The following is a 13,771-nucleotide window of genomic DNA, read 5'->3' as shown; positions in this document are numbered from 1 at the left end:
CCACTCCTTGCACCAACACCCCCCCCCAAAAAAAACCTGTAATGCCCAGAATAAGTTATGTTAACATATTTATAGAGATGTTAACTCTCTAATACAAAGTTCAGTTTAGACCGTGCTCCCTGGTACTGCAGTCTTCTGCATTGTCACTAACCCCTCAAACTGGACAGGACTAAACTACTTCATCCCATCTGCCCAGAAACCACACAAACATTTAAGCAAGCCCTATTCAATATCAGGAAGCAGTGATTTCACAAGGATTTCTACAAAACCACCCACTCTGTGGAGAAATCTCCAATAAAAACAAGGTCTCTCTCATGCCACAGAAAAAACAGTAAATAAAAGTTGTAGGAAGTGGCAGAAAACCAGCTCCACCGTTTATTTCCTTTGTATAACTATTAAATGACTGTTCAACTATCTATTAATGGATAAGTAATTATATTTTCCATTGTATTCTCTCTTTCAAACTACACAAAAACATAGACATTTTTTGAAGTGATTCATTAAAAACCCTGGAATTTAGACTCTGCTGTTTGACAATGCATTCAAAACAAAAGGTAACACTTTTTACACAGGTTTCCAATTTCCCAGAATTTATTTGTGAAGGCTTAGTCCTGCATACAAGGTCATTCTTCTCCAGGCTTTCCCAAATTTGTGTATGTTTTTAGAAGTGCCACATGAATTTTAAACTTTGAGTTCTCTATTCTTCCTCTTACCCCAACAAACTACCAGAATTTCTTAAGAATTTTCCCTCTAAAGTATATTGTCTGCTACCAAAAACTCAAAAGAATATTGATCCCTTAGCCAATACAAAAATCACACATGCTCAGGTAAAGAAATGCTAAAGCATGCAGTTAACTGTTCACAGTTTATTAAATAAAACTTAGCTTTTGGCATACGATCTTTTGATTTTAATACTATTCTATGGGATCTTACAGCTCAGAAATGTCATGCCAATATACACACTCAATTTAGTTTTGACCTAGCACAACTTGTCCTCTTACAGTGAAAAATTATTTGCTTCTGACAATGGACAAAAATCACCTGTCCGTCTCCACAGAAGACCTTACATTTAAAATCCCATATATAATTATGGGATTTGATAATCTACATGAAGATATTTAAGGTGTGAAGCATGCTTCCTGCCAGTGTCTCAAAGTAATTATCTTGTGGTTTCCTGTATGTCTCATAAGTTCTAATGTATAGAAACTGCAATATTTCCTCTCTGCCATACTTCCCTTTCAGTCATTTAAGAAAGCTAGTAAGAAAATATAGGCCAATGTGCTTCTAACATGCAGGATACTAGCTCCGTTTCCATCTTATCCAGCTGCAAATGGGCAATTGGATCTCAAATGTTTGAGCCAGATTAGGACAAGGCTGAAAATACTGATTTAGGCTCAATTCATATTAAAAAGGCAGGTCAGAAAGAAAGAATCAGGAAAAGACCCTAATATCTATTTGCATTTTCACAGTACTGAGACAGAAAAAGCTTGCACAGCCATGCATCTCGATTCTTTTAGATTTCTATGTTTGGTTTTGCCTCTGAATTGATGACCAAATTAAAGCAGTGATTAGGAGTGCATTTAAATACCACTGTAAGAATGGAATGTTGCAGTCTATTTTCCTACATAATCCATGCCAATATATAATTCACAATTTTGTCACCTAGAGTTGCAATTACTGTAGTATTATTTAAGTTGGTTACACCCAAGATTTATTTGAAAGATGAAGCAAATACAGGGCATTGTCATCAGTAAATTTAAGAGTGTATTATGGTTATACTATCTGAAAATTGTTTTTCCATTAATTATATTAACCTCCCTCTCATTCTCAAAATGGGAGTTGAAGGTGTTGGCTTGCATCTCTGATTTCTTAAGTAGCAGTTGCTTCTCTCTCTCCTTCCCTCTGCCACAATTAAACTAGAAATCCTGACTTCATCCAACCACATTAAAAAAAAGGCTGCTTAGTAACATAGCTATAATATCATTAAAGGTGTGCAAGAGCCAGACACTAATTTTCCTGTCACCACCTGGTAGGTTAGAAAACCACCTTTTGGATTGTGGATCTGTCTGCTGACAGATAAGAGTCGATGGAGAAATAATTGGTCTGGAGGCAAGCTACTGCCAGTTGGTTATTTCATAATGCAAGTCAACTCCTCCATCTAAGTTCTTACTCATTAAAAGGAAAATTCTGGATATCATTTATACTTCAGGCTATGTGGAAAAGGTATTACTGTCCTTATTGTAAAGGCAGCAGACACTTCAATAATTATCAAGTACAGACAAGCTTTAAGCATATCCAGAACTGTCAGTAAAAACTAACCAGAGTTCAAGGGGTTTACGTGACATCACTAGCTAGTGCTAACACCAAAAAAGATCACAATAAGAATCTCTATGGAAGAAGAGGCATTTCCACAGAGGAATCAATTTTGAATATTCAAGTGCTATATTAAGTCTAACTTAGCACTTTATCTGGTTATTAGCTGTTCAGGGAGCAGAGCAGTTGCACAAATTCATTTTCTAACTCACATCTCCATAACCTACTTTCTTCCAGGCCCTTATTACATTGCTTCATCACCTCTCACATCTTTAAAAGGCAACTTTCCTCCCCAAAGAGTAAGTCTGGATTGGTCTCTGAAAACCAGCTAATTACTACACAAGCATCAATGTCCGATACTGCTTTCTCCAGTACATCACAGCTGCTTCTTTTTATGATTTGATATTGCTTGTTTCCTAAACACTCTGCTTTTGTTTCCTTCAGTTTCAGAGGGGAGTTCAGCTTTTCACAGAACTTTGAAAACATAGTACCACCTCAGCTCCTACAACTGTCTACACATTTTATTTTCACATAAACTTCATTATAAGTATCTTGAAGTTCTTCTAAAAATATGAATTCACGCATGCATCTTTGCAATAAATGACTGTATACAGTACTGTACTATTCAGCTAAGGGAATCATCACACTAAACATATCAAAACCAAAAAGCATGCAGTAAATTGCACACTTCTCCCAACATTTAAGTACTTTCTGGTACCAAAATCTCTTCCTGATTGCCCAGCTGGGCAAAACCAAATTAGTTTAGAACCATTACAGATGAGCACTAACTTTTTGTTCACATACATAAGATGCTTTCCATAAATAGTCTGGTATTAATCTTTAAAAGCCATTGATATCAGCATATCCAAAGAGCATGTATAGCATATACATTACCTGACAATGGCACTAGCATACACAATCCTTTTTCCAAATATTAAAACATAGAATCATGGAATCATAGAATGGTTGAGGTTGGAAGGGACCTCTGGAGATCATCTGGTCCAACACCCCTGCTCAAACGGGGCCACCTAGAGCCAGTTGCCCAGGACCATGTCCAGACGGTTTTTGAATATCTCCAAGGAGGGAGAGTCCACAACCTCCTTGGGCAACCTGTGCCAGCGCTCAGTCACCCTCACAGTAAAAAAGTGTTTCCTGATGTTCTGTGTGTCCTGATCTCTAGGGAACAGCTTCATGCAGCTCTAATCAATTATTAAATGTGCTTACTCTTGGTTTTTACAAGTGAGTTTAAAACCAGTATTTCACAGTAGTTTTGGAACTATATTTTGCATCAAACAACACAATAAACTTGTCACCAAATTGCAAAAACTTCAAAGTTTCTTCCCTTGTTAAAATTAATCAAAATCCATTCCTTTGGATTCAGCAGGGACTAAGTAAACATTCATGCCCAGATTCTCTGTTTACCTTACAAAGCTTCCATGTACATAGTGTGAAAATCTACATACATATATCAATTATATACAGGAGAAAAGGAAGCGTGTCAGAACATCTTGCCATTGCTAATTCACTTCAAGTACAAGGAAAAAGTAAGATGTCAGGGTTACACGGCTATCCAAACAAAGGAGACAATGTTTTGTAAATATTATGTCTACGGCTGCCCTTGGTGTGTTATCAGGAGAGCTAATAAAACTGGCTAGCAGGCAGAGCTCTGCCTCTCTGACATATTGACTGCTAGAACCTTTGAATCCTATGTTTTTGTCTCTGGTCTTGGGCCTGCCCTGACAACTAGCTTGGAGAGATCTTCCCCACTGGGAATACTGGGTAAAGATGTCTGGTCCCCAAGCCCCTGCAGGTGCATCTGCAGAGGATGCTGTGGAAGCTCTGCAGTGGTGTATGGAGCGGATACAACAGCTTGAGTCACAGTATTCACGGGAACTGGGATCGTTACTGGGTGAGATACGGGAGAAGACTCAAGCCTTGATAGAGCAGCTCTGTCATCGTGCAGAGGCTCTAGAAAGGACAGGCTCTGCTTCACCTCCCTCAGTCACCCTCACAGTAAAACAGTGTTTCCTGATGTTCAGACAGAACCTCCTGTGTTTCACTTTGCGCCCATTGCTTCCTGTCCTGTCACTGAGCACCGCTGAAAAGAGCCCGGCTCCATCTTCTTTGCACCCTCCCTTCAGGTATTTGTATACATTGATGAGATCCCCCTGAGCCTTCTCTTCTCTTGGCTAAACAGTCCCATCTCTCTCAGCGTTTCCTCATACGTGAGGTACTCCAGTCCCTTCATCATCTTCGTGGCCCTTCTCTGGACTCTCTCCAGTATGTCCAGGCCTCTCCTGTACTGGGGAGCCCAGAACTGGACACAGGACTCCAGGTGTGGCCTCACCAGCGCTGAGTAGAGGGGAAGGATCACCTCCCTCGACCTGCTGGCAATACTTTGTCTAATGCAGCCCAGGATACCATTTGCCTTCTTTGCAGCAAGGGCACATTGCTGGCTCATGTTCAACTTGGTGTCCACCAGGACCCCCAGGGCCTTTTCTGCCAAGCTGCTTTCCAGTTGGGCGGCCCCCAGCATGTGTATTGGTGCATGGGGTTATCCCTCCCCTGGTGCAGGACTTGGCACTTCCCCTTGTTGAACTGCATGAGGTTCCTGCCAGCCCAATTCTCCAGCTTGTCAAGGTCCCTCTGGATGGCAGCATGACTCTCTGGCATATCAGCCGCTCCTCTCAGTTTGGTGTCATCTGCAAATGTCTGGGGGTACACTCTGCCCCATCATCCAGATCATTAATGAAGATGTCGAACAGGACTGGATCCAGTATTGACCCCTGGGGTATACCACTAGTTACTGCCTGTACTGGGAGGCTTGTGGAAGACATTGTATTCGAGGAGTTCATGATCTTGAATAGGCCATGTCTGCTCTATTGGGCCTTTTACTTAGGGCTTGAGAAGCCCGTATGTTAGTAATATAATCTCTAATTTATAATATCTTTGAGAAAGGTATTCAGCATTGACCCCTGGGGTACACCGCTAGTCACTGGCTTCCAACTAGACTTTGCGCTGCTACTGATCACCATCCTCCGGGCCCAGCCATTCAGCCAGTTTTCAGTCCGCCTCACCGTCTGCTCATCCAGGCCATACATCAACAGCTTCTCCATGAGGATCTTAAGGGAGACAGGGTCAAAGGCCTTCCTGAAGTCCAGGTAGACAATATCCACTGCTCTCCCCTCATCTACCAAGCCAGGCATTTCATCATAGAAGGTTATCAGGTTGGTCAAGCAAGACTTCCCCTTGGTGAAGCCATGCTGACTACTCCTGGTGATTTTTCTTGTCCTTCATATGCCTGGAAATGGTTTCCAGGATTAGCTGCTCCATCACCTTCCCAGAGATCAAGGTGAGGCTTACCGGCCTGTAGTTCCCTGGGTCCTCCTTCTTGCCCTTCTCGAAGATAGGAGTGACATTTGCTTTCCTCCAGTCTTCGGGCACTTCTCCCAACCGCCATGATCGATCAAAGATAATCAAGAGTGGCCTAGCAATGACATCTGCCAGCTGCCTCAGCAGTCGTGGGTGCATCCCATCAGGGCCCACGGACTTATGTATGTCTGGTTTTCTTAAGTATTCCCTGACCTGATCCTCTTCCACCAAGGGTACATCTTCCTTGCTCCAGACTTTCCTTCTGGTCTCTTGGGCCTGGGATTCCTGAAGGCCGGTCTTCCTAGTAAAGACTAAGGCAAAGACAGTGATAAATATATATTTATTTATTCTGCAGATCAACAATACACAGATTTCTATGAATTGAAGAATGATGTAAGCTATTTGGAACAGATAGAATTATTTTAAAAAACAGTAAAGGATACACTGCAAAGGCCAAGACAAGCAGACACCAAACTACACTGATATTCATTTCTTGTGAGGGCTTCATGATACTGCAATAGGCTTCAGTCACCACATACACAACTGTAGCTGCAACAGTGAAATCCACCAGCCACTGATATTCAGGAAAATAATGCAATGCTGAAAAATACAAGTTTGCAAATCTTAAAAGTACAATGATATTTTTAAGGCAATTACCAACATATACAAAAAGGGATGACAATTAAAAATTATTTTCAAATAATTGAGGTCTAGATCCAATCTAGATCCAGATTATCCAAGCTAAGAGACACTTATTTTTTCACTCAGCAACCTCTCCTTTTAACCTGAACTTCACTCTTCACCTCTGTTGCTTGATACTGGAATACCACTCAATAATTTATAAGGTTACAAGATTTTACTATTGTATCATCTCAGCTTTTATGCATTAACCTGCTAACTTAAAAAATCATGGCTAATTTAGATCTCAAAATCAAGATAAAAAATGGTTATCCACTGAAGTCTAGCTACAATTCTAGGTAAGAGTTTTGATTCTCTGTTTAAGATTAAAAGCTCATTGACAATCATTTAATGTACTATATATAATTGCTTCCTCTTTTTCTTTAGAAAAACCAAACTTAAAACATTGATGGTTTGTTCTTCAAGATTTTGATAACATCTCTTGTATAGCAATAACTCATTGTGTAAACGCCATCCTAAACATTCTGGGGAACATACTGTGTTCCATGCAGGTTGGGTGATTTAAAAAGAGAGAGTTTTTTCTTTCTCCCATAGATGCTAGGAACTGCAAAGAACAATTCTTGAACAACGAAGTGCAGTCTGCCCCTCTGTATTGGGTTTGCGTGGCAAGGTTTTGGTAGCAGGGGGGGCTACAGGGGTGGCTTCTGTGAGAAGCTGCTAGAAGCTTCCCCCGTGTCCAATAGAGCCAATGCCAGTCGGCTCCAAGACGGACCCGCCGCTGGCCAAGGCTGAGACAATCAGCAACGGTGGTAGCGCCTCTGTGATAACATATTTAAGAAGGGGGGAAAAATTTCCGCGCAACAGCAGCCGGAAGAGAGGAGTGAGAATATGTGAGAGAAACAACTCTGCAGACACCAAGGTCAGTGAAGAAGGAGGGGGAGGAGGTGCTCCAGGCGCCGGAGCAGAGATTCCCCTGCAGCCCATGGTGAAGACCATGGTGACGCAGGTTGTCCCCCTGCAGCCCATGGGGGTCCATGGTGGAGCAGATATCCACCTGCAGCCCTTGGAGGACCCCAGGCCGGAGCAGGCGGATGCGCCCGAAGGAGGCTGTGATCCCATGGGCAGCCCGTGCTGGAGCAGGCTCCTGGCAGGAACTGCAGCCCCATGGAGAGAGGAGCCCACGCTGGAGCAGGTTTGCTGGCAGGACTTGTGACCCCGTGGAGAGAGGAGCCCACACTGGAGCAGGTTTGCTGGCAGGACTTGTGACCCCGTGGGGGACCCACACTGGAGCAGTCTGTTCCTGAAGGACTGCACTCTGTGGAAAGGACACGTGGAAAGGACCCACGCAGGAGCAGTTCGTGAAGAACTGCAGCCCGTGGGAAGGACCCACATTGCAAAAGTTCGTGAAGGACTGTCTCCCATGGGAGGGACCCCACACTGGAGCAGGGGAAGAGCGAGAGGAGGAAGGAGTGGCAGAGACAACGTGTGATGAACTGACCGCAACCCCCATTCCCCATCCCCCTGCGCCACTCAAGGGGGAGGAGGTAGAGAAATCGGGAGTGAAGTTGAGCCTGGGAAGAAGGGAGGGTGGGGGGAAGGCATTTTAAAATTCGGTTTTATTCCTCATTACCCTACTCTGATTTGATTGGTAATAAATTAAATTAATTTCCCCAAGTCGAGTCTGGTTTTGCCCGTGACGGTAATTGCTGAGTGATCTCCCCCTGTCCTTATCTCGACCCACGAGCCTTTCGTTATATTTTTTCTCTCCCCTGTCCAGCTGAGGAGGGGGAGTGATAGAGCGGTTTGGTGGGCACCTGGTGGCTAGCCAAGGTCAACCCACCACACCCTCTCAAACACCTTCCTACATCAACGAGGTTAAAAAGTCACAGAATATTACTGAGCATTTGTCTTTTGACTACAAGGTATCTGATGTCAAAAACATGAAATTGGTTGAACTCAGGTATTTAAATTAAAGTCTGATATTTATTTTGAAATAACTATTTGGTTAGATTTAACATATATTTGCATATATAACTTTTTAAAGATACTTAAACCCTACACTTTTTCAGTATCTATAAACTGATGCTTGTTTTATTCTCGGGGAGACCCATTAATGCTATTACTTGAAGCAAATAACACTAATTGAAAATTGTGAATGCTTTGCTTACATGCCAGTTTTAAAAAGCTGTGCGTTTCTGTTACAGGTCTTTTCAGCACTGTCCTGGATAATTTAAGCTGCAACATCTCCTGCTCAGCACTATGCTTTCTTGCTTGCTTGCTTGCTTTCTATATTTATGCATACAATGCATGCATATAAAAATGTGGCTAGGAGGAAAATATGTATCACGTATACATATCCATATATGACTTTTATGTAACAGAAAAATTGGTTATGTTTAAGGAGTCAAAAATTAGCATTTATAAAAAAGCCTATTAACTTTCAAAACAAATGCTGTGTATTTCTGCAGTGTTACTTTTGGTTTCTAAATATTTTACTTCAAAATTTCAGATGTATGGGTGAAAGAACTAGGTGTCAGTGCTACAGTACATTTCCTATTTTAGAAGAGCAGAAAGTGTGTTTCAACATCTGCCAGTTATCATTTTCCTGTACAAAGCTATTTTTATGTCTGTTTCAAATACACTGAGTGATGTGATCCTTTTGGTGTTGTCTCATATTGCTAGGGATGCCTAATGCAGCAATAGATGTGCTTTATGCTGAATTTCACCTACTCATCCTTTATTCTAATACTGCTATTAAGATGTCACCCATGGAACAACGAAAGAGATTTAGCCCTAATTTTTGCTTTCTCACTTTCTTTCTTTATAATCAGTTGTACTGTTATTCTTTCATTATCTATTGAAAAAGATATTCCAGTATTTATTGCAAATAAACACTCGATAGAAAACAACATCAGGATATATTTGATATAATATGTTGTTGTTTGCATCCACTTATTCTTACCTATAGTGTCCCTTTCAGTCACAGACTTTGTTTCCAGATGAAGATCAATGTCTTTTGGAATGGTTAGGGGCTTGTTTTCAATATGACCATTATATTTTCTGTAAAAAAAAAAGTAAATAAATAAAATACACACAGATACAACAAAACTAACTTGTTCATTATATAATAGCATTTCAAATTTAAGTAGTACGCAGACCATTTTTTCCCCCACATACAAACATTTTCATCTAGCTAGGTAAAAGCATTAATTCAAGTTCAAATAAGCACATATCTTGAGAAACAACCAGGTATGTCAATAATTATTAGCTTTGCCTTGCAAGCCTCTGAAATACTACCATGGTTACACATACAGGTCTAAATGTCATCTATATGTTATGTCCTGAGTATGTATTAGGACAGGATCTGGTGGGCACCATCTACTCCAACACACCAGTTTCCTCTGAAAGGAAGCTTCACTGTTCAGACAGGAAGGAAGCTATAGGGTGTGTTATGAAAATTCCCTTCCCTAACTATTATATCAATCAGTCTTTATAGTATGAAAGTGTATTAACTTTGTTAATATATATATTAGTTCACATTATACACTGTGATGTAATGAGGTAGTAGAATTTTACTGGAGACTTTGGTATTGTTCATGCTTAAGTAAAACAAACTAAAGGACAGCCCGGCCCTGGAAATAAGGACTTTGCTTCTTGGAAGCTTAGAGCTGTCCATGAAGGATAAAGGATACCCCTGGACAACCAAGATAATGCCAGCATCCTAGCCCCTCTGACACGTCTTTGAAACCCTCCCAGCGTCATCTGGCATCATAGATAAGTAACTACAGCAAGACTGACTCCAGGGACATCTCGATCAATAGACAAGCAACAAGAATGCTGCAGAAATATAGTTGCTTTGCAAAGTTTTCCTATGATTAGTAATCGGTAGTGTGGGTGTTAGTGATTAGTCAAATCGTGTTGTACCTGAATGTTTGAAGAGTATAAGAACCCCGTGTAAAACCACATCCAGGGTGCCCCAATTTGGCTGGGACACTTCATGCGCATGAATAAATATTTACCCTTATAATTCTATACTTTGCGTCCTAGCCTCTCTCCTCGGTTGGCATGGGCCAGTTACAAATTTTTGTGACAGGTGTTCCAATTGGTTCCCCAGCCTTAACAGTTTATTGATATGACTACAGGTACAGTGCAGAACATATCCATCCTGCCATAGAAATACACTGAAGAAAATCAAAGCTAATTTGAGACTTTTCAGTTGAGGTCTAGGCCAGTAGACTAAAAGACAGCAGTGTTAAAGTCTTTGGATTGAAAGTAAGTAAATGAGTAAGACATGCTTGGGAGTGTTAATTTATTGATCATTCATTGGAAATAACAAGCAATAATCGATCTCAGGAGATAACCAAAGTTGTTAGGAAAAAATAAATATCACATTTTCAAAATAGCATTGGGTCCTTTTGTCACAATAGGGTGCTTAGCAAGTATGTCACCTGAGCTGGACTAACCTAGATCCTTGAAAGATCTATCCTACTAGCCATCAAGCAAAGACAAATTTAAGATAGTTTTCTAATCTAAAAGGAAACGTAAAAATACCATACTTATTTCAATTCATATCCTGCTTATGAAAATAAGCCCAAAAAAAATGTATCACTGTATTAGTAATCCTAGAAAACTAATACAATTTAAAAAATAATAACCCAGCATGCTCTCTTTGGGCAAAGCAACAAAGTTAAGTACATTGTGATGCAGAGGCAGGGTTCAAAGCTGTGTTCCAGGTTTTAACCACTCCTGCACAGCATGACAGCAATATACAGAAGCTTCATAAAGAATCACACAAAGATCCGTTTACTCCTATCATACTAGGTGGCTATTTGCTTATACAAAGGGAAAGAATAAGGCAAGCAAAGGTTGATCCTCACACTGCTAAAACCCTTCCTGGCTTCCAGCATTAAGCAACTTGGGGATAACCTGAGCCAGGGATTGCAACCTCTGAAATAATCATTTTTAATAAGTGACATGAATTTGCAACCTCTGAAATAATCATTTTTAATAAGTGACATGAATTTGTTGAATACCTTTCTGAACCAGTCTGAAATCAAAGTATCTTGCAGCAGCAAGTTCCACAATTTGTGTCCCAAATTAAAAAGTGCTTAAACCTACTCTAATTTAATTCATCATCTCCTTGTATAACATGGCAGTAAGTTTATTACTCCCTATCCACCTTCTTGCAAAGTGGATACATACCTCTAGCAAAACTGTCCCTCAATCAGTTCCTAGACTAGTAAATCTTAGCCTACTCCTCCTTATGTGGAAGCCTTACTTCTAGTCATCAGTTAGCCTTTTCTAGTTCTACTAAATAGTCTTTGAAATACAGTACAAACAAAAGTACGTCTTATAATATAGAATATGAAGTTAGATTATGTTTTCCAATTGGGATAGTGCTTTTCCCGGTGATCGCGCGAAGGCCAGCTTGCTTTTGTCCCGTTTGGGATTTTTAACCCCCTGCTCAGTCTGCGCCAGAGGGGGCAGAGTGTGGCAGAGTACACCGCGGATTTCCTGCGCATGTCGCCGGAGCTGAAGGGGGGGGGGGGGGGGGTGTGACCTTTTGTTACCCCTCTATATTCATGGCCTGGCCGGCGATGTTCATACAGAGGTAGCCCGAAGGCTGGCGCCGGAAGATTTTGCAGGTTGCCACTAAACGTGCTTCTGAAGCGGAGCAGCTTTTGCGCTTGCCTGGTTCTGCTCCGGTTTCGGGCCCCCGCTCCCTCCCGGCGCCTCCCCCCGGCTTGGCGGGGGGTCAGGCACCATGCTGGCGGTGCCGGGAGTGGGGCCCGTGTGGCCGGGACGGGAGCTCGGACCGCGGTGGCTCCTCCCCGAGTCCGCCCTACCCGCCTCCGTCCTGCTACTCGCGGCGGGGTGGAACCCATTGCAACTCGAGGCAGGGTTTGCCCAGTCCCCCTCTCCCCCTGCTGAGGACTCTGCCGAGGAGACGGTTGATTTGGCTACCTTTGGGAGCAGTTGGGATTTTCCACCGTTTTCTGAACTGTCCCTTTCAGCGCCCGGTATTGTGGAGTCGAGAAACAGCTCCGGCCAGCGCGGAAAGGGAGGTCGCCGCCGGCGTAGATGGGGCGAGCCCAGGTGCCCCGCTCCTCACGGTGTCGGTCTCGCTTCCGCTCCCGGACGGCAGAGCGGTCGCTGCTGAGGCCCTGGTGGACTCTGGCTCTTGTAGGAATATGATTTCTGCAGAGTCTGTAAAAAAGGCTCGTGCGCCAATAGAGCGCCGATCTGTCCCTTGCCCTATTTTTGCTACTGACGGGAAACCCGCCGGCGGTGGTCCCACTGAGTGGCAGACCCCGCTCCTGCAGCTCTCCGTCGCCCCAGGATGTTGGGAGTTCATTTCTTTTTCTGTCCTCTCTATGCCCTTTTATCCAATCATTCTGGGCACGCCTTGGTTAGTCCGGCACGATCCGGTGGTCGGTTGGGCACAGAGACGAATTTACCTTCCTGTGGGTGAAGTGCGAGGGTTGCTGCTGCCTCCCGCCGCAGCCGGCGGGGTACAGCGCTCTCTCCCGGTGCCGGTTGCTGGCCAGGGTTCCGAGCAGGCCCTAGTGCCCGCCGGGTGTCCCGTGCCGGCAGCGCCAACTCCCCCGAGCCACCTGCTGGCCTGTTGGGGGCGCTGCCGCCAGAATTTAGGGACTTTTGGGACGTTTTTGAGCAAAAGCGAGCAGAGACCTTAACACACACCCACCCACACCCCCCCATCGGGTGTATGATTATTCCATCGAGCTGTTCCCAGACGCTCCTCTCCCTTCGGGCCATATCTGTTCTCTGTTACAGCCAGAGATGGTGGCCTTGAAGGCTTATACCGAGGACGGTTTAGCCTGGGGTTTTATTCAATATTCCACTTCCCTCCCTTGGCGCCACTATAATTTTTGTAAAGAAGGATGGAAGCTTGAGGCCATGTGTGGAGTATCAGGGATTGAATAATATTGCCATCAAGAACCCAGTACCCCCTGCCCCTCATTCCTGAATTGTTGAAGCATTTACCAGGGGGCATGCTGGTTTACTAAAGGGGCTTATAATCTTATTTGTGTTCATCAGGGCAACGAGTGGAAAACGGCCTTTGTTTGCACATATGGCCATTTTGAGTATTGTGTGATACCTTTTGGCCTGTGTAATGCCCCTGCTACCTTTCAGGGCTTTATCAACGATGTTTTCTGTGACTTGTTGGACAATTATGTCATTGCACATCTGGATGACATTTTAGTTTACTCGAGGATGTGGGAGGAACATGTTGTTCATGTTCGAGAGGTTCTCTCCCACCTTTGGCGTCACTGCCTTTATGCAAGGCTGGAGAAGTATGCCTTCTTCCAACAGCGTATAGACTTCCTGGGTTACTCAATTGCCCCCGAGGGTGTGAGCACAGACATGAAAAGATTGATGCCTTTCTTTGTTGGCAGTCTCCCTTGATGGTGTGTGCAGCGCTTTT

The 13,771-nt window shown here is 43.1% G+C and overlaps 1 protein-coding gene across 10 annotated transcripts in view; it reads right to left on the bottom strand.

Moving 5' to 3' along the window:
- LOC140650450 (transmembrane protein 161B-like) overlaps positions 1-13,771 on the bottom strand; it is a 74,883-nt gene that overhangs the window by 36,005 nt on the left and 25,107 nt on the right. For 7 of the 10 annotated variants that reach the window (XM_072858662.1, XM_072858665.1, XM_072858661.1 and 4 more), the window contains 2 exons: positions 9,287-9,384; positions 6,129-6,285 (listed from right to left, as the gene is read on the bottom strand). In XM_072858662.1, the coding sequence (XP_072714763.1) occupies positions 6,129-6,285; positions 9,287-9,384 (255 nt within the window). Of the gene's footprint in view, positions 1-4,177; positions 5,997-6,128; positions 6,286-9,286; positions 9,385-12,288; positions 13,010-13,771 lie in introns of those variants that run through there. The other 3 variants (XM_072858669.1, XM_072858668.1, XM_072858670.1) reach the window with 3 other exon arrangements.

The sequence above is a fragment of the Ciconia boyciana genome, chromosome 4 (genome assembly GCF_034638445.1).
Source record: "Ciconia boyciana chromosome 4, ASM3463844v1, whole genome shotgun sequence".
NCBI lineage: Eukaryota > Metazoa > Chordata > Aves > Ciconiiformes > Ciconiidae > Ciconia > Ciconia boyciana.
Note: the sequence above shows the minus strand (reverse complement) of the source record. Positions and strands in the feature narration are given on the sequence as shown.